The 21,725-nt window shown below is 41.1% G+C and overlaps 1 protein-coding gene across 3 annotated transcripts; it reads left to right on the top strand.

The window, feature by feature from the left end:
• Positions 1-5,157: 5,157 nt before the first annotated feature.
• LOC140588704 (uncharacterized) lies at positions 5,158-10,908 on the top strand. Of its 3 annotated transcripts, none has more exons than XM_072710582.1 (10): positions 5,158-5,373; positions 6,321-6,408; positions 6,657-6,797; positions 7,001-7,170; positions 7,387-7,520; positions 7,628-7,721; positions 8,467-8,799; positions 8,948-9,122; positions 9,208-9,332; positions 9,522-10,908. In XM_072710582.1, the coding sequence occupies exons 2-10, from the start codon at positions 6,324-6,326 to the stop codon at positions 9,846-9,848; spliced, it is 1,584 nt and encodes a 527-aa protein (XP_072566683.1). In that variant the 5' UTR covers positions 5,158-5,373; positions 6,321-6,323; the 3' UTR covers positions 9,849-10,908. The 3 variants fall into 3 exon arrangements, with proteins under 3 accessions (XP_072566683.1, XP_072566682.1, XP_072566681.1); XM_072710581.1 differs by lacking the exon at positions 5,158-5,373 and adding an exon at positions 5,384-5,815 and having other exon boundaries at positions 7,631-7,721; XM_072710580.1 differs by lacking the exon at positions 5,158-5,373 and adding an exon at positions 5,385-5,815.
• The last annotated feature ends 10,817 nt before the right edge of the window (positions 10,909-21,725 follow it).

Here is a 21,725-nt window from a genome sequence, read left to right as displayed (position 1 = left end):
TTTGTCTTGTCCTGTCTTGTTCTGTTTTGTCTGTACAATATCCTGGAAACTATAATGCACAGTCACTTTTGAAATGTCTTATATCCTCCTGCTGTCCCTGTTTAATGTACAGAGATTTTTATAGTTTTTATATGTGACCTGGGAAATTACACCGGCTCACAAAATTTCTGGGGTTCTTTTATTTCTGGGAATATGTACAGAAAAGTAAAACAAATGATACAAAATATAAAAGGTAGTCAATTTCCTTCACAAAAATTTCAAATAAACGTAATACTGTATCTCCGTCTATTCTGCTAGCATACACCAGAAAACCGATATTCCAAAATTAAAAGAAGCAAAATCGTTTCAAAACTACCACCAATAACATACGGTAATGGTTCTGTTTCAGAGGGGATTAAACAGATAAAACACATTAGTTTTTACATAAAACAAAACTAGTTACTTTAAAACCCCCTCCACAACGTTGAAGCAAAACTCACCCTTCAGCCCGTGAGATCGCACACGTTAACACAATAAGGCGTGAGATTTAGCACAATCCCTCGATTCTCCCAATGTAGTACGAGTCCGCAGAAAACAACTTCAGCAGCCTCCACAAAACCGTGGCATTTTCCCCGCGCTTGCTGACCAGTCTCAAAACGTGCCTTGCTCAGGCGCAAAAGCACTCAGAGGAACGTCAAGTTCATGGTCACGCGCTGTCATCATTAAAGGGACAGAGACCCTCTTTCAATTTATTTAGTACAGCACCCGGTTACATTCTCCCCTGTCATAGTCAACGTCCTCGGTGACTTAACACAAGTTTTTTACTTCTTTGACAGCTTCTCTAAAGAACACAGTGCCCAGACTCGTTAGCACTTGCGAGAATACTTCTGGACTAAGAGAGACTGCATTAACTACAGATTTTGGTTCATGGAATGGATTTGAATGCACACCGGCATTAGTCCTTTGGCTTCGCCTTGGGGCTGGCACAGGTACCCTACATACCGAAATGGAGTCAGTGGGGTGAACACAATCAGCCACGGGTGTCAACTCAACTTCACCAACACTTATACTCTCTTCCTCCCCAATCACTGATTCATCTACCACAGATACAGGCTCAGGGTCCATCTGAGGAGTGGTAACTTTAGGATAGCTAAGCTCCTCAAGTACTACACACTCTGCTTCAACAGTATCAGGGGACTCTGGTTCTTCTTCTGCAGAAGATGCAGCTGCAGCCGTATTCCGTCTCCTAACTGCTGGGATGGGACTAGATGAAACACAGGGGCGTAGATCAGCTCTATGCACTCTTTTCACAGGACCCCCTTGACAGGGTTGCACAGTGTGAGTAGTACCCTGCACCTCGACCACCTGATACACTGTTGAATCCCAAGAATCCTGAATTTTGTTCCGACCCGCGGGTCTGTTTCTCAAATACACTAACTGACCCACTTCAACTGGAGGACAATACACTTTATCCTGGTAAGTTGAGAGTCTGCCAGATGCCTTTAATTTTGTGTACTCTCTGGCCTTTTCATGTGCTTGTCTCAGTCGTTCCTGATGCAGAGCCAGCCAATCATGTTTCCCATCAAATTCTGGCTTCCTGCCCAGCAATGCATCAACAGGTAAGTGGGGATGAACACCAAATAAAAGGTAGTATGGTGAGTAGCCAGTGGTGGCATGGGGTGTCACATTGTATGCATACACTAGCTCTGAAAGATGCTCGGGCCACCTTCTTTTTTTCTCAGGGGGAAGAGTACGCAAAAGATCATGGAGTGTTCTGTTGAAGCGCTCACACTGTGCATTACCCTCAGGGTGATGAGGCGTAGTGCGAGTTTTCTTCACCCCATAGAGTTTGCACAGCTCTGCAACCACTACACTCTCAAAATTCCTCCCTTGGTCGGAATGTAACCTTTCTGGGACCCCGTACTTCATAAACCACTCCTTCAGTAAAATCTTGGCGGTGGTGTCGGCCTTCTGATCTCTAGTTGGGAAAGCTTGAGTGAATTTTGTAAAGACATCGGTCACTACCAGAACATTCTCTCGCCCATCGGTTGCTGGTTCGAGGACAGTGATGTCCACAGCTACCACCTCTAGTGGTCTTGAGGCGATAAAGGCTTTCCTAGGTGGATGAATTTTGGGCTGTGGCATTTTGGTCAGAACACAACGATGGCATTGTTTAACCCAACATTCTACATCTTCATACATCCCAACCCAGAAACACCTCTGCCTTAATAGGTTCAGGGACTATTCCTCTATTCCCTGATGTCCCATGTTATCATGGACACTCCGGAGCACTTTCTCCTTCATGCAAGATGGCAAAAGCAACTGGCAACTCTCACCCCCTTGTGGATCATTAACCACCCGGTAAAGTAATCCTTCCTTCTCCCTAATCTTCTCCCACTGTTTCAACAGGGACAACACTGAACTCGACAAACTAGACCTTTCAGTGGCATTGGGTTTCCTTTTCTTATCCCAGAACCTCCTGAAACCACTGATAATGGAATCCTGCTCTTGGAATGTAATTAACTCATCCCTAGTGTAACTAGGAAGGGTTTGCGTGTTTCCTTGGGGGTTGTCACTTGAAGTTTCCTTAGCCTCGATTGCCCGGACCTGCCTGACACTGCAGCACCTAACACCAGCCTCTACTAAATCTGGCCCCAGAACAGTCCCTCTGCTCACCAGGTTGCAGATGGCCACACAGTCATCCAGCTCAGCATCTTCTGCACTAACATCAGGCTCCCCTGCCAATGGCTGCCTAGAGAGGGCATCAGCAGCTTTATTGTGCAGTCCCGGCCGATACTTTACTTCAAAGTCAAAAACGGCCAGCTGCGCCACCCACCGCTGTTCCACAGCACCAAGCTTGGCAGATTTAAGGTGACAAAGTGGGTTGTTATCGGTGAAGACAACAAACTTGGAGCCCAACAAATACCCCCTAAACTTCTCGGAAACAGCCCACTTCAAGGCCAATAGCTCAAGCTTCATGCTACTGTAATTGCGATCGTTTTTTTCTGCATTGCGTAACCTCCTGCTCGCATATGCTATAATTCTTTTCCTGCCACCCTGATGTTGTGAGAGAATAGCACCCAAGCCCTCATTACTGGCATCAGTTTCAACTATGAATGGGAGTGAAAAATCTGCAAAGCCCAAAACTGGCGCCGTAGTCAGTTTTTCCTTTAATATATCAAAAGATTTCTGGCATTCAGGAGTCCATAAAGACGGAAACTGACCACTACTCCTTTTCCGACTTCCCTCATAGAGACAGGAGTTCACTAGATCATGGAGAGGACCCGCAATTTTTGAGAAGCCTTCAATAAGCCTTCTATAATAACTGCATAGACCTAGGAATGATCTCAAACTCTTGACAGACTCAGGAACGCCCCACTGTTGGACTGCTGCAATTTTGGTCGGGTCAGTCCTTATGCCCTGTGCCGATATCTGATGCCCTAAAAACTGGACCTCTTGCTGCAGAAACTGGCACTTGTCAGGTCTGATTTTCAACCCAGTCTCTTTCAGCCGCCTCAACACTGCCTCTAGTCTTACTAGATGGTCTTGGAAAGTTGGTGAAAACACCAAAATATCATCTAGGTACACCAGTATTATCTGAAAGATTAAATCATTCATGGTGGCTTGCATTAAACGCTGAAAGGTCGCTGGCCCATTACACACACCAAAAGGCATCCGAGAATACTCAAATAAGTCAAAAGGTGTGGTAAACGCAGTTTTATGGCGATCCCTTTCATGAACTGCCACTTGGTGGTACCCGCTGGCTAGATCGATGGTTGAAAAGAACTTTGCACCCTGCAATGCATCAAAGCTCTCATCAATTCTGGGCAAAGGAAATGAGTCACGCTTAGTTTTTGAGTTCAAACGCCTGTAGTCTACACACAGGCGCAGAGTCCCGTCAGACTTCCTAACCAGAACAACCGGTGATGCATAAGAACTGGTGCTTTCTTGGATCACCCCTTTTCTTAGGAGATTGCTGATATGCTCCTGAACTTCCCTGTACTGATTTGGGGGAAGGCGGCGATATGGTTGGGTCACAGGGGTGTCATCTGTCAAATGGATCTCATGCCTTACTCTATCTGTGTACCCCAAGTCCTCATCCTCAAAAGCAAAAACCTCAGAATACTTTCCCAACAAAGACCGCAACTCTGCCTGTTGCTCAGGTGTTCCACCCATTCGCAGTCTGCCCAACAAGGACAATGTATCAGTTCCAGATATATTCCCATCCACACTGATCTGTTCAACACTGGCAGAAATCCTTTGAAACTTCACCTCGTAGGTACTGTTAACACAAGTTGAATTAACCTGTGATAATATACCAAGTTTTGTCCTAGGCCTGAGCCACAAATCTTCCTGAGAGAAATTCACCACCTGCACCGGAAACATCATAGTTTGAGAGGACACAAGAACAGGGACTATCACCAGCCCACCAGGTAAGTGAGAGTTTAGTGGTTCCACCAGCATATCTGCATTATCAACTGAAATCTGTCTTATTCCCCTAGCCATGACTACTGACACAGACAATGCCGGAACATGTATGGTGTCCTTCCCAGCCACCCGAGCAAAAGACAGTTTATCAGCAGTGTCTTTATGACGAACCTGCTGAAACGCTTCCCTCCAGCTGGAATCTAATTTTCCACCCAATGTGGTGCTGAACTCCGAATTAACCAACTGTCGGCACCGACCAATAACATTCATGCCAATTAACCCTGGGACAGAGGTAGGAGTGCTCTGAGGCTCCCTGACAACCAAAAATCCACAGTTTGGTAAATTCATACCCATTGCTTCAACATCTACTTCAAGATACCCTAGGTAGGGGATATCCAACCCATTAGCAGCTGTAATTTTTAACCACCCTGACGTGGACAGCATGTCTTCATCCTCGCCACACAGGTTTTCCCTGAAAAAGCCTTCAGATATGGTACTTACTTGGCTACCCGTATCCAGTAAGCATGACACAGTTACACCCTCAATTTTTAACTCGACCACAGGACATTTTCCTACCGCACGCTCTAGCACCTCACCACAACTAGTGTTCCTCTTATCTGAGCCAATAGTGCTCCCTCGCATGGGCTGGCTCACAGCAACCGAGGGTGCTCGTTTCCCTGTTCAGTGGACTTCTGAAAGGTGGCGCTATTTTTCCAATAGCGTCCACAGCAAAATTGGTAGTGTTGATTTGAGTTAATTTTCCTGGTGTTACCTATTTAGAATTAACAAGTGTTGATTTGTGAGTTATTTTAACAATTTCAGTGATAAGAAAGCTCTGTAGCTGGGGTTAATTCAGTGGGTCAATTCCCAACACTCATTTGGAGTTCATTTCTACATCCGGTTTTTTCGCGCTCTTGGGAAAGAAGAGCCCGCCAGAAGTTTGGTGTCGAGATCTATTAAGTTGAGGTAAGAAACACAAAGGACTATTTAATTAATTAATTAATTAATTAATTTTTCAAATTATGAAATATGTTAAATTATTAATAAGAATGTTATTTACCGAAAGCGTGTAACATTTTGCCATGTGGAATGCGTACTGTTTGGTAAATGCCAGGATTCGTTAGCCTATAGTAAAACTGACCGTCTTTCAATAGTTAATATTTTAACCTACAGCGAAAATATTTAACTGATTAACCATGAATACCATATGAAAAAATTCTAGCTTGTATTGTTTGCCTATTACATGAAAAGAGGGAGGGGTGTTCTCGTAGAAAAAAAAAATAGACGTTAGAGTTTGAATTACTGGTAGTTGTTGGCAGCTAGTTGTAAGGTGCTCTTGAGGTAAAATGCTAGCCCATTCACGTAGCCTAAAGGGACATTCTTGTCACGATCATATTCTGTTAAAATGGTAAGAATTGCATGTGAATACTTTAAGGAGCACTGAATTCACACAAAACGCTAAACGTTTACGTTAATAATCGTAAGTAGCAAGGGAAATGTGAAATTCTTTAGCTTGACACAGACTAGCATGTCAAATGAAAAATAAGCTAACAGTATACAGCCTACATAGACAGATATGTTCATGTGTCAGAATGCACTTATCTACAAAGCGTACAACAGAAGGTTGTAAATAGATTATCATGCTGACATGATAGCCAACTTAAGGTGGATCATTTTCCACGAAGTACCGTGTAACCGTGATACCATGTTAACAGTACACTATTAGACTAGGTTAAACGCATTGTATGCTATATTTATTAAATATTTGTGACGAGGAATCACCATTGTCGTTTTTTTGTGGATGAAGATCTCAAATAAGGGGAGAAAGACCATTGTGTTCACAAAGTTCAGCAGTTCAAATGTTGTTCTTGAACATATAGCACTTAACCATCCCCTTCTATTTTCTTCACCAGGACATGTTGCTAAAAGTGAAGTACCTCAGTGTAAAGAAATATATCAAATTGCATGAAGGCTTCACTTATTTAGAATTTATCAGTGAAGGTAAGATATCCTTAGAGGTTGAGCATAATATGTTGTCCATGTATCAGCTCCAGTAATTGTTGCTGCAGAGTCATTTAATATATTCTACTTTCTTTAAAGATGGGGAAGTGCAGAGTTACTGAGCCACTATGCATTATTATTATACTGCTCTTAATAAATACCTGCCTGAAATATATAAATAAAAAAAAGATTGTTGTTCAGTTACTCTGTTTGAGGTGACTTTATGGTTATATTCTATCTCTCTACAGCCAAAAGCAAGTTCGGACTTCCTGATGATGCTCAATTGGACATTTTTGATGAAACTGACACAGCAGTTGATGAAGACATTTTTCTTGAGTTAGTGGAGGCCCATCCAGACCTATGTCTCACAGTATGTGAAAGGATTCTAGGTAAGGAAGATACATTTGTTACAAAAATGTACATTGTCAGTGTATAGCCCAGTTAATGCAGATCCAAGTTTTTGCTACTTGATACCAATGATATTGACCTTTATTTATGCAATGGACAGAGTTGGGTCATATTTGTGTAAAATGTTTGAACATGAATGTGGCCAAAACAGTAATGAAAGTTAACAAAATGATCTTTTGTAAAGATTTTTCTCCCTTAGCTCATTCAACACCATCTTCCTCGGATACAGTATCATCCCTCACGGATACTATATCACTTTCATCAAATGACAATGACCTAAGGGAACAGGACATTCCTGCAGGCTGCAGTAGATCCAGCAAAGAAGGCAGTTCTGCGTCTGAGGCTGCAAAAGAGGTAGAGTTGGGAGTAGAAAATATTTTGTGTAGTTTTGAGTTGACACCATATAAAATTGTCATTTTTCCCTGCAATTTTTATGTGCAAGGCATGGTATGTGGTATGTGTATGTGTGGTATGTATTGGTATGTATTGGTGTATTGGTATGTGTTTTCTCTTTACATAATAGAGAGAATCGAAAACTTGAAAACTTTTTTTCCCCTTTCATATGAGCAGGTTGAAAATGCCCTGAAAAGGAAGCCTGGCGGAGAGGATATTCTGGAAGAATACAAGGCAGAAAAATCACTGAGACACCGCACCCGGAGACAGCTAGTTAACATATTGGCTAGTGATATGACTGAGAGACATGGGTAAGAATAATAGTATAAGAAATGTAATGAAGGGCCAATTTCTGTATTCTTGTAACGTATAGTGTAATGTAAAACTGATTCAACATTGACGGCTGTCTTCTCTATAGCAGGATTCCCTCCCGTCAGCAAAGGGAGAAGTACGCCCTTGGAATTATTACTCTCTTTCCTGCATTGAAGGATCCCTTTTCTCCAAAGGGCTATGTAAGTGTTTCAGCTAATTGTAAGGTTCAAGTTCATAAGTAAGATTTTCTATTTGATGGGGACTACTAATATATTGTAATTAAACTGCATTTTAAGTTGTGATGTATTTTAAGTCAATGTTGTTCAAGATGAGAAATAGCAATCGATAATGCATCTGCATCTAACATCTGCATGTGCTGTAAGAACATATTTTCTGTTTTATTTATTATCTGAGTCTGAATGATGTTTTATTTTTAAAAAATGACCGGATTCCCTCTGTTACATCCATCACACTTGTCTCGGTCACGTGATACGTTGCTCGGTCACGTGATACGTAAAGCTATCAAAATGAGTAAAAAATGAGTAAAGACCGGTCCGTGAAAATATTTTCTGGCATTAAACCGGTCCATGGCCCAAAAAAGGTTGGGGACCACTGCCTTAAATAATCAAATGTTTTGAGCTTTGAAAAAAAAAATTTATTGTCCGGCTGCCTGATCGGTTCCGCGCATGCGCGCTACGAAAGCCGCCATGTTGCTGCTCGATTCTGCGCATGCACAGACCTGTAACCCAACCTTAACCTACTACACGCATGCGCGGAACCAATCGGGCAGCCGGTCCAGCGCACAGTTCCGCTGCACTGCGGGCTAGTAAATTAAACGAAGCCTCGATGCAAAAAAAATAAATCGAAGCTTTTTACTAATTGAATTACTCGATTAATCATTTCAGCCCTAATTTGGTGTTTATTTTCTTTGCCTAAATATAACAGGAGCATTTCTACGATGGGGTGAGGGGCACTGGTTATTTAGCCTGGCGCCTCAAGACCATGTCCAGGTCTACAACCAAACGTCCAGTCAAGGAAATCTCAGTGCCTCAAGAACAAGGGCCAAAGCGCCGGAGATCACCAACCACACTGCCTCAACAACTTGACGGAGATGCCTGCAAGGAAGCCATTTCATTTCTGGTTCACTCTCCTGATGAAGCAAGTGTATTTCAGAAGATGAAAATGACGTTCCAACACCGCCAGGACCTGTTGCATGACCCACAAAGAACTGCAGATGTTTTCAAAACATTTCCACGCTTTTTGGATGTCAAAGGACTCGTAAGTTATATATTTGTGACTTAAATGTTGTTCTCACTTAGAAGGTAGCAGTAAAATATGAGATCATTGGACATTCCGGTCTCCTGGTATATTCTATATTGGTCAAAATCAATGCTGAACCCTGGCTTTGCTTGTGTATGATCAACAGGTCAATCAAGACTTCATCCTGCTGTTTGGTGCTGAAACAGCCTCCAAGTTGCTTGAGAAGTGGGACACATCAATCAAGCCAAAGGTTATCAAAGAGGCAAAACATCTGACTCAGTCAGCTGACCTCTGCCGTCTGCTAAAGGCTGCAGAGAAACTCACGGGGAATGATGAAAATGGTAAGAGCATGCTTGTTTGATGTAACTAATATTGATTTATAATTTTTCATAATGTAATTCATCTTATAAATTCCACCCTAAACAGACTGGGACAGTGACATGGCTTCCCTGCTGCTGCTTCTTCATCTTTTGCCACCCACAGCTGGACGAAAGAGGAGAGCCAAAATAAGTCCAAGTGATGCAACAGATAAAATGGTGCACTTTCACAAGGTAAACGTTGCCTTGTTTTTTAAATCCTTAAAGACACTCTTTTAGCACTTGTTTTTTCTCTCCATGTGAAATCTTTTTGACTTACTACTAACTTACAACTATGTACTAAGGCCCATGATGTCAAACTAAATGTGTGGTTTATACCCAGCATTACTGAAAAGTATATATTTTTATTTCATTGGTTTTTAGTCATGCTGCAGCATTGATGACCACCTGAAAGAAGGAGATGGTAAACAACCATATATTCTCGCTGTTGGCCGAACCCAGAGCAGGATCGACACCTTCTACATCGCAGTGGACAAACAACTCATCCCCTGCCAAGCCACCAGCTCCTTGAGTGCTTTTGACGAACTTTTCAAAACCCACTACGTGCTCAACTTATCTTACGATGAATCACTGGTACATCTCTACAGTTTTGTGCAGACTACCATATTCAACATTGATGCTACCTCAACAGATGAGTCACCACGTGTTCGTGAGTTACGTGCAAAAATTTTGAATGAGAACAATGTATAAATGTTTTATCTGTCAAGCTCTGCATGTCAACAGTCAGGCTTTGATCAGTCATTTGCGACTAGGCCACAGTTTTTATCCAAGCACCAAATTTAAGTTAGGTTGTTCTCAAGAAAGTTGTGGGCGTCAGTTCACTACATATGCTGGTTTAAAAAAACATTTAAATAGTGTTCATGCTGAAGATTGTTGTCAAAGTGGTGATGCAGAAACCTCAGAGTCAGTTCAGGATGATTTTAACAGTTTACAGGATAAAGATATAGAGGTTGATGAAACAAATGTCATACAGGCTGGGTGTTCTGAAAACAATGGATCAGGTCAAAGAATAGAAGAAAAAACTAAAGCCATTTGTACTACAATTGTTGGTAAACTCAGTGGTAGTGATTTGGCGAATAGTTTTGTGTCATCACTTGTTTATGATTTGGAAGAATTTGCTGATGGACTGCACTGTCAGTTTAAGCATAAAGTGCTGTCCGTTGTGCCAGTAGATAATCCTATTAGATCTACTTTGGAAAAATGTCTTGAGACTTTTGACAACCCAGTTGAGAGCTTTGATACTGAAGCTAAAAGAAAGACATATTTTAGTGAAAAATGGGGAATTGTGGAGCCAGTAGAAAAGACTTTAGGAATGCGTTATGATACAAGGTTAAATAAAAAGACAGGCACTTATGACCAGGTACCAGTGAAAGATACTTTTGTGTACATTCCAATTTTGGAAACAATCAAATTTATATGTCGCAATTCTTATATTTGCGAGCTGCTTGCTAAACCATGTGTACCAAAAGCAGATAGATATGAAGACTTCTGTGATGGAAGTTATTTCAAGTCTCATCCATTGTTTTCAAAACATCAAACCTCTTTGCAAATTCAACTTTATTACGACGACTTTGAGACTGCAAATCCACTAGGTTCCAAACGTGGTGTTCACAAAATTGGTGCAATCTACTTTGTCCTCAGAAATCTGCCTCCAAAGTTAAATACTGCATTGATGAACATCCATTTGGTTGCATTGTTTCATGCAGAAGATGTGAAAAAATATGGCTTTGATCCTATTTTACAGCCTCTGATTGATGACAAAACTATTGGAATGTCATGGCATTGATTTACCTTTCTCATCTGAAAAGGTCCATGGCACAATATGTCAGATAACTGGGGACAATTTGGGGATGCATGCAATTTTGGGTTTTATAGAGTCTTTCAGTGGACGTTACTTTTGTCGCTTATGTTTAATTGCAAAAGATGATTCTCAGAGTGTGTATACTGAGGATGATCCAAAGATAATCTTACGAGGGAAAGAGCTTTTTGAAATGCACTGCAGTGAGTTGCAATCTGATCCTCAAAAGCTGCATGTTTATGGTTTAAAAAAGAATTCAACACTGAACAGTCTACAATTCTTTCATGTTAGCCAAAATTTTTCGTTGGACATCATGCATGACATTCTCGAAGGGGTGGCACAGTATGAGTTAAATTTGCTGTTGGAATATCTGTCAGAATTTTTTTTGCCAAAACCTGCTCTTTTGTCACGGATTTATGCTTTTGACTATGGCTACATAGAGCGCAAAAATCGCCCAACAAGGGTGAACTTGGACAGTAGTGGCAATAGTATAGGCCTCAACTCCATTCAGACTCTCTGTCTTATAAGAAACATTCCTTTAATTTTTGGTGACATTGTGCCAGAAGGAAATCAGAACTGGACCTTACTTTTGCTTTTACTGCAAATCATTAACATCATATTCTCTCCGTCTGTTACATTTGGCATGACTGTGCATCTAAAGCATTTAATAATGGAACACCATGACTTGTTCAAACAGTTGTATCCAGGTAGGAACATGATTCCTAAACATCACTTTATGTTGCACTACCCAGCCTGCATCAGAAAAATTGGGCCATTACTACATGTATGGAGTATGAGAGGTGAGGCTAAACATAGAGTATTTAAAGACACCCTTAAAAACTTTAAGAACATCACTGTGTCACTTGCCAAAAAACACCAAACGTCAATCGCATACAAGTGGGAGACATGTCTTTTAAACCATGTTGAATATGGACCCTTGAAATTATTTAATGTTGACAATGAAGAAAATAGTACAATGATAACCCAATGTTCATCTTTTGTTCCAGAAGACACCTTCACTGCTAATTGGGTCAATATTAATGGGACTGAATACAGAGCAGGATTGGTCATTTGCTGTGGGTCTAAACATGAGATGCCTTTATTTTCTCGGATAAAAACAATAGTTTTGGTTAATAGTGTCACCTTCTTCATAGTTAACAAACTTGTGGTTGAAAACTTCAGTGAACATTACCATGCTTATAGAGTGTTTGAAACTGATGAAAAAAATATTGTTAAACCTGACTCTATTGAGATATACAAGCCTTTTGACCTACAAAATGCTTATGGTGGTGGCGATGGACTGTACATTGTGCCATTATTTTCTTTGTAAATGTACAAATGTTCCATGGTGCTTGGAAAATAACCTATATTAAAATGGCAAGATGTATATCTTTGTTTCTTTCCTTCATCGGGTAGGATGATCTAAAACATGCACTCAATATAACACATTAGTCATAATTACAGATCAATGTGTTGTAGTATAAGACCCTACATTCCAGATTAGAGCACTGCTGTGTCATAAAAAAAAAAAATGTTAAACTGTAAATGTTAGAGTAACACTCAAAAATGAAATATAATACACAATCCAGTGTGAAAATGAATTTTTGAAAATGTTAGTTCATAACATCCATAGTGTTATTTATAACACCCATAGTGAAAAAGTTAACTGTAATCAGTGTTAAAGAGAACACTTAAAAGTTTCCTAAACAACACCATAAATGTTATAAAATAACACTCCCAGTGAAAATGGTTAACATTGTACAGTGTGGAAATTGACACTGCTGGGTGTTATATCTTAACACTACAATGTAGTTAAAATGTTAACACTTTGCAAAGTGTTGATTTAACTCAAAACCAGTGAGAATTATATAAACTCTGGAATAGTGTTGAATTTAACACTGTGCGAGTTGATATAACACTGGTGATTTTGCTGTGTCCATTCGTACACTTTCTGGCAATATGTCCTACTCCATTGCATTTAAAACATACAGGCTGCCCATCCTCAGTAAATTTAGGTTGTAATTTTGGCTTTACAGCCATGTCATTCCTTTCACCAGTCTTTTTCAGGGTGAGATCTCTAACTGCATTGGTCAGCTCACCAATTGCCTTGCCCTGTTCAGCAACCACTTTCAGTATGTCTTCTAATGTAACAGACTGTTTCCCTTGTACATTAATTGAAGAGCACTGTGTTTCATCCTGCACAACTTCAGAGAACACAGTCCGGGCTTTTACAGATTTACCTCCTGGTTTACTATCCTCCAATGACCACATAATTGCCTCATCTCTCACTTCCATCAACGTTAACCGAGGATTTCCACGCACAAACTTTCGCAGCTCCCTACGAAGTGAATCATCTCTAATACCCTCCACAAACTGGTCCCGGAGAGCAAGCTTAGCATCAGGGACTATCTCTGGTGACAATTTTGTAACTGAATTCAATATTTTTGAAAGGGCATGAGAGTAATCACGGAAATCTTCACCTTCGGCTTGTTTACGACTGTAGAATGTATGCAAGATTTGAGAGGCACTACGTTTCTCTCTAAACCCTTCCCTCAAAAAGGTAAAGAGCTCACGGGGCTCTCTAGACTCACCATCCAGTCGCAATCTCACCTCCTCTAAAGCAGGACCCCTAAGTAAGGACATAATAAAATCCACTTGGTCGTCAGTGGTTCTATCTCCTGCCCGCAGAACGCGTTGCACCTCTTCAACAAACTCATCTACAGTCCTTCCGTCTTTAATTAAGTCACCGCTAAATGGTTGTACATGGCGCTCTCGGGGAACATATACGTATGACCGAGTGCGCCCCTGACCCAAGTCCGCTATAGTAGCCATAGCTTCCTTTTGTCTCCTACTCAGCTCACTTATTTGCTGCTGAAGTTCACCTATCGCGTTACCCTCGTCATCTGGATCACAAGACATACGTACTGTACAGTTTTCAATAAAACAAATTATACAGGCAAATAGCCCTGACGTAATTACGCAGTCTTTCTGATACAAACGAAGGATATTTTCGCTGAAAATCAGTCTCTGGGGATATCAAGAAGAACACAGGTCCTCTACGCGGAGGCCTTCTCAACGCCGGCTGTCCCGTCACCGTCTGGCCTGCTGCCCGTCGTCCGCGACACGCTGCAGATCGGCGTTCCCTCCGGACGCCGCAACACCACTACCGTATGTTATTGGTAAAACTAAAACTATCAGAAACCCCACTCCTGGTACCAAAATATGTGACCTGGGAAATTACACCGGCTCACAAAATTTCTGGGGTTCTTTTATTTCTGGGAATATGTACAGAAAAGTAAAACAAATGATACAAAATATAAAAGGTAGTCAATTTCCTTCACAAAAATTTCAAATAAACGTAATACTGTATCTCCGTCTATTCTGCTAGCATACACCAGAAAACCGATATTCCAAAATTAAAAGAAGCAAAATCGTTTCAAAACTACCACCAATAACATACGGTAATGGTTCTGTTTCAGAGGGGATTAAACAGATAAAACACATTAGTTTTTACATAAAACAAAACTAGTTACTTTAAAACCCCCTCCACAACGTTGAAGCAAAACTCACCCTTCAGCCCGTGAGATCGCACACGTTAACACAATAAGGCGTGAGATTTAGCACAATCCCTCGATTCTCCCAATGTAGTACGAGTCCGCAGAAAACAACTTCAGCAGCCTCCACAAAACCGTGGCATTTTCCCCGCGCTTGCTGACCAGTCTCAAAACGTGCCTTGCTCAGGCGCAAAAGCACTCAGAGGAACGTCAAGTTCATGGTCACGCGCTGTCATCATTAAAGGGACAGAGACCCTCTTTCAATTTATTTAGTACAGCACCCGGTTACATATAGGTATTTAATTTGTGTACAGGAATTTTATTTTATTTTTTTTAGCTCTCAAGGTACTTAAGTGTGTAATCTCTGTTTATATTTTTCTATATTTTATATTCTATGCACCATGGGGATGGCTGGGTGAAATGGCATTTCGATGCACGATATACCATGTATATTGCTGTATTGACAATAAATCCCTCTTGAATCTTGAATCTTGAATCTTCATGTAATTCCCCAGCCCTAATCTGCATTAGTAGTTGTAGAGAGAAAACGGGGGTGAACTTGATGCTGGACTGCTAACAGTATGCGCTCATGAAGCCGAAGTTTTTGCATCAGTGATAGTGTAAATGTTGATTTCAATATGTTTGTGTTCTTTAGATTAGACTATATTTGTTCTTTGATGTTTAAAGTGTATATTGTTAACGAGTAAAACCGTAATGTTTCAACATCTCCTTAACCCTCCAGAAACAATGAAGTGTTAAAATTAACAAGGTATCTCGATGAGAATTCTAAATGGTTTCGTGATTGCGGTAATGCAGTTTATATCATGTTGATTTTCTTGCGCATCGCGTGTATTACCATACCAGTTACTTTTTATATGTTGTTCATGCAGTATATGCAATATGACAGTTCACCTACTGCAGTAATTCCACTCCAACTTTGTGCCAGGGATCTAGGCAGGAGTGAATTACATACTAATAACAGAATGACAAAATTACATTATACACATGTCAGGGTCAGCCCCTGCTGTGGTCCTTCCGTGTCCCTTCCCCGTTTGACCAGCGGGTGTTGCTGTGCATCCTGTTCTCATGTTAGTCTTTGTTCTCCCCTGTTTCCTGTCTGGTCTTGTGGCTCAATGTGTTGAGCATGTGGTTGTCCTGAGTACCCTTCTGTCCTATGTTTGAATCCCACCTCCTGTTTTTGTATTTTGCTCCCTAGTGTTTCATTTGAGTTTCTTGTGTCTGATTTTGTAGTTGGTTTTGGTTTTGTTCCTTGTGCCCCGGCTTGTGTCTTTACCTGTTTAATTCCCTAGTGTTGGATTATGTTTCCTTGGTTAGTTCTTAGTTTCCCTGTTTTTAGTTCCTTTGAGTTATTAGTTTCACCTGTGCCCTGTTTCCCTGGTCTTTGTTAATTAGTGTCACCTGCCCTGTGTTAGTCTCGTTACCCCTTTAGTATTTTAGTTCCTGCTTCTGTTCAGTTCCCCAGTGGTTCATTGTCTATAATGTGTTCTGGTGTCTATGATTGTGTCTTTAGTTAGTTGTTCTGTGCTATAGTGGATTGTGTTTCATGGTTGATGTTAGATGTCTATCTGGTTTTTGTTAATTAATCCCTTTTTTAGTTTTTGATCCCTCGTGGTCCTTTTGGTTTTGTGTTTATAGTGTTTTCCGTTTTCTTTAATAAACCCCTTTTTGTTCTGGAGCCGCCAGTGGGTCGTCCACCCTTCTTCTGTGCCCGCGATGCCTCGTGCCCGAATTCATGACAACACAAGCTTTAGACCATGAAATAGCTCTCTGTTGAGCTATTTATTTACTGATAATTTCACAATGTATTTTTTCGTTCTCTTATTCTGGTAGAAGTTGTTTTCAGATTTGTGTGTGTGTGTATGTATGTATGTATGCATTTTTAAAGTAAGAGGAAATGCAACAGGGGAGAACTTTCCCAAAGGATACAGGAAGACTGTAAGAATGACTTTATCTCTCTTACAAGGCAAGTTTATTGTCTTGCAGACAGTTTTCTGCTGATGTAGAGCCCCGACCACACATGCCACAGTCAGCCATTACTGTAAGTGATGATGTTGGTCAGGTGGGCTGTGCAAAGGCAGCATGACGATAAAGTTTGTGGTCAGTTGGTGAGAAGGGGCCGACACCCCATGCAAACCAAACAGAAGAGAGCAGAACCTGTATAAACCAAGCAGAGGGGAGAAAGTGGGTTTTTCATTGGACTCCAGGAGTCCTGGGTCCCAGACAGAGACAGAGAAACAGATATGGAGAATCAGGAAGTGAGTGTCGGACTCCACAGACTGGAGGGGAAGTGAATCCATGTGCTCATCACCTGACTTTGGCCCTTGCTGGGACGGCCCCCACCCCTGTCTTACAGAGACACCTTCCTAATAGGCCTCTTCTTTCCTGCTGATCCTCAGAGATTAAAATGACCTACTACATTGGCACTATAGAAAACTGTATAACACATAATAAAGGCTGAACCAAAGTCGTGAGGTCAGACCCTCTGTATGCAGCACACAGTGTTTCTGCAGAGTCTCACCCTCACATCCTGTATGACGACATTTCTGCTTTTCAGAATAAGTGCCTGTCTGAGAATATTTTCTGCATCATGATAATGATTTAGGTGCTTTATGCTCATGTGTGAGAGAAAAACAAGTTCAGAAATAATTCTGACATATTTGCTTCACTTGCATGTACCCAGAAACGCATCAGTACACAAACAAACTTTCTCACTTTAAAGCTTATAGCCTTAAAGTTTTCTACAGCGTCTCTCCCTTTCAGTTCTTCATTTAAGTTTTATTGTGAAGCTGAAGAAAATACCGGTGAGCCCCATTTATAACACAGAAATGCAGGCAATCTATTATTAGATATCTGACTGATACACCTGCCCCCTCAGCACTCCAGAGTGTTGGCTTTGAATGTGACCATGACTGTGTCTGTGTGCAGTTTGCAGGCTTCCTCTGATCACATGGCATTTCTCCAGGTTTCAGTGCCCTGGAGTAGACTGATGTGCTGTTGAAGGTTTACCCCTGTATTAGCACTATTCTCTATAGACTCATAATAATGGTCTGACTTTCTGAAGTGCTAAACATTCAGCCTTGTAGTTTTGTCACTTCCTGTTTAAAGTGTCCACTCCCCCTTCACTCTGCTTGCTGTGTGTGAGAATAGAAACGACAGAGACAGTGAAGGTACAGAGGATGAGGCAGTGAGTGTCACTCTCCACAGATCTGGGCTCAGTGACACACACACGTATGGATCCTCTGATGCTCCTGTTTCTTCTCATTGCTGGGCTCACAGGTGAGTGTCACTCATTACAGTGGAACTGAGTAGAGATCTCTCTCCTGCTCCTCCACACACTGTCAGGTACAGTTTGGAGATCAGGATGGAGACCTGATCAGAAGAAATCGCAAAATGTCAATTGTGAAAAGATTCAGCTGCTTTGCCTAACATTGTCTCTGAAATTGTGAATACGTTTTGGATTCTTACGGGTGTTTATATCAAAACATTTGTAATTGCTATGTTAATATTTTAGAAATAATCAATATACCATGGATCAGATTATTGATATAGATTTAATATCTAAATATTCAGTGTAATATTGCAGGTCTGCCTCAGAGTTATTTCATACTTCACTTTTTTGCATGCGCTTTCAGGCTTTGGATGGTCATGTACGTGACAGCTTGTGTTCATACTGCAATTGTCGGTGGATGCAGATGGTGGTGGTCAATGCATGCATATAGCAGCAATATTTCATCAGACCAGCAGAGCGCAGATGTATCGCAAATAACAGAAATACAAGCAGTGTAGTGAAATTGGTACACTTACAGCAACCTTCAGAATTACTGGCATCCCTTCTAAAGATTTGTAAAAAGGGTTAATAAAAATTCACCTTTTGGTGAAGTAGTTTCATATCACACTGAAAAAAGGAGAAAAATCCAACCTTTCCATAAAATAAATTTATTTAAAGGAAAACAAATCCCTCATCAAGAAGTAATTATTTCCAACAAAAACACATGTACCATGATTATTGGCACCCCTGCTTTTAATACTTTGTACAAGCTCCCTTTGCCAGTATAACAGCACTGAGTCTCCTGTAACATTTTATAAGGTTGGAGAATACAGAGCAGGGCATCTGAGTCCATTCCTCTTTACAGAATCTCTCCAGATCACCCAGGGTCCTCGGCCCTCTCTTCTGCACTCTCCTCTTCAGCTCAGCCACAGGTTTTCAATGGGGTTCAGGTCAGGGGACTGAGATGACCATGGCAGAAGCTTGATCCTGCAGTCAGCTAACCATTTCTATTTTAATTTGGACATGTGCTAAGGATCACTGTCCTGCTGGAAGATCCAATGATGGACCTGTTTTTGTTTCCTGGCAGAGGCAGCCAAATTTACATTTAAAATGTCCTGGTATTTCATGGAGTCCATAGTGCCATGTACCCTAACGAGGTTTCCAGGGCCTTTAGAGGAAAATAGCCCCACAGCATCATAGAACCTCCACCATATTTTACATTTGGGATAAGGTTCATTTCATTATAGCCATCCTTATTTTTACACCAAACCCACCTTAAGTTTATTGCCAAAAAGCTCAATTTTTCTTTCATCAGACCATTGAATTTGGTTCCAGTCAAAGTTGTAGTAGCGTTTCGCAAACTCCAAGCAGTTCCGTTTCTGGTTAACTGACAAAAAAAAAGCTTTTTCTGGCATACCTTCCAAATAATCTGATAGTTTTTTCAGAGACGTGGTAACCCCTTGGTCTTGTAATTCACCAACAGTCATCCTTGGGGATTTTTTTGCCTCTCTTACAATCTTCCTCACTGTATGTGGGGGAAAAATAAACTTGGGTCCTCTTCCAGGCAGGTTTGTAAGAGTTCCAGTTGTTGTCCACTTTTTAATTATTGCCCTAAGAGTAGAAATGGGCATTTTAAGGCGAGTAGCTATTTTTTTAATATCCATTCCCTGACTTATGAAGGTCAACACACTTCTCCCTCATTTGGTTTGTATGTTCTCTTATCTTTCCTATGTTGATCGACGACTAAGGGAATTTGGGCTCTGTGTCACCTCATATTCGTATCCCTGTTAACCAGGGAGTCATGGATTACAGCTTGAAGGATCCTATTCACTACACTCAACTCAAAGATGTACAATTTACAGGGGAAACATGCTTCAGTTACATTGTGTTCACTATAATTTCCAGGGGTGCCAATAATTGTGGCACATGTGTTTTTGTTAAAGATAATTATTTCTTGATGAAGGATTTTTTTTCCTTGTAATAAATTTATGTTAATGAAAGGTTGGATTTTTCTCATATTTTCAGTGTGACATGAAGCTGCTTCACCAAAAGGTGTTTTTTTTTCTAACGTTTTTTACAAATCTTTACAAGGGGTGCCAATAATTGTGGAGGGTGCTGTATTACCACCAGTTTTAAAGTTGTTAGTTAAAGCTTGGGCAGAGTTTTGTTGCTTTTGTACTGTCAGGATAGTATAAATTATCTTAGAAAGATAGATAGAAAATGAAAATGATGCCACACGTACATCATCCACAGCCATCTGGCATAAACTCTTGATAACAAAATTTATGTCACCTCTGTGTTACTGAAAGCGCAAACAGAAAACTGAAGTATGGATTGGCCTTCAGGGATTGAAATTCCACCTGGTTGTCTTTCATTCTGCAGCAGGTTTGGAGAGCTAGTTACCCTCTAGCTGGTAGAGACTGGGGGCAGCGTGGGGGCCTCACACCTCCAGGCTTGTGGTTTCCATATCAAGCCCAGTTCTCTGTAGGCAGTTTGCATGTTCTTCCTGTATCTATATTTATTTCCACTGAGTTCTCTGGTTTCATCCCACAGTCCGAAGACTCGTGATTCATGTGAATTGGTGCCTCTAAAAGTGCCCATAGTGACTGTGTGTGAGTGTTTGCCCTGTGACAGACTGGCATCCTGTCCTGGTTGTTCCCCTGCCTTGTGCCCTGTGCTGCCTCAGATCAGTTCCCTGCTCCTTGTACTGTACTGATCCTGTACTGGAATGTGTGGCAGATGAATGACTGAACTAGAATATATTTCAGTGGCAAACTGTGGACTAAAACACAATCCAATCCAGACCGCCCCCATCCTTGGTCAGTAAATGATGTGAATCCTGGCTATGTGCCTGTAATGGGAATGATATCTGAATGACCCTCCCCTAGAGCAGCAATTCTTAACCCATGGGTTGTGACCCAAATTTGGGTCACGGCAAGTTCTGAATGGGTCGTGATTTGGAAATGTAAGCATTTTAAAACCAGCAAGTTCCTGTGCTGATCCACAATCAGATTTCCCAGCCCCAATCCTAGAATTAACCTATATAAAAAGGTTTTTAGTCTGCAAAAACTAGAGAACACTCAACCAATCCAAGAGGCTAAAACACAGATGCTTAATTTAAAATTCACTGGCACATACAATAAGATTTGTGAATAGGCATTTATTGGGGTTAATTGCAGAGTGCACTGCATGCTTGATCATAGCGTTAATTTAAACCTATACTTGATATAGGGTCACAAGTTGGCATGGATAAAAATTGGGTCGCAGTGCAAATAAGGTTGAGAATCCCTCCCCTAGAACACACCTGCTTTGTTTTCCTGTGTCTTTCCCTTGTTCTTATGGCAAAATGACAGTCTTGCTGTTTTACCTCCTCACTGTCCTCTTAAACCCATCTCTCTGTGCCATGACTCCTGGTACAAGTGTTACACAAACTGATAATATATAATATTAACCAGAGATACTGTGATGCTAAAAATGTGAATTCAGTTGGTTGTTTTCCCCACAGGTGCTGACAGTGTGTCCTCAATGAGATCGGTGACTGTACTGAGAGGAGGATCTGTCACCATCCCATGTTTCTATGAAGGCAGATATGAATCTCATGTGAAATACTGGTGCAGAGGGCGTGGCTGGAGTTCATGTACTCCCATAGTACGCACTGACTTTCCACAGACGAAGGATGAAGTGTCAATCAGAGATGATCCTAACCAGCGAGTCTTCACTGTGACTATGAACAACTTGCAAACCGGGGTCTCTGATACCTACTGGTGTTGTGTGGATATCAGTGGAGGTTCAGATGTTGGAGAAAAAGTTTCACTGTCAGTCACTGAGGGTAAGACGTCTGTACTGCAGACTGTAGCCAATGAGATGCACAGTATGTAACACGTCATTCAGGTAGAAAGGAAGGACATTTAACCAAACATAAGAGA

The sequence above is a fragment of the Paramormyrops kingsleyae genome, chromosome 4 (genome assembly GCF_048594095.1).
Source record: "Paramormyrops kingsleyae isolate MSU_618 chromosome 4, PKINGS_0.4, whole genome shotgun sequence".
In the NCBI taxonomy this organism is placed as follows: domain Eukaryota; kingdom Metazoa; phylum Chordata; class Actinopteri; order Osteoglossiformes; family Mormyridae; genus Paramormyrops; species Paramormyrops kingsleyae.
This window is presented reverse-complemented; position numbering and strand designations above follow the sequence as displayed.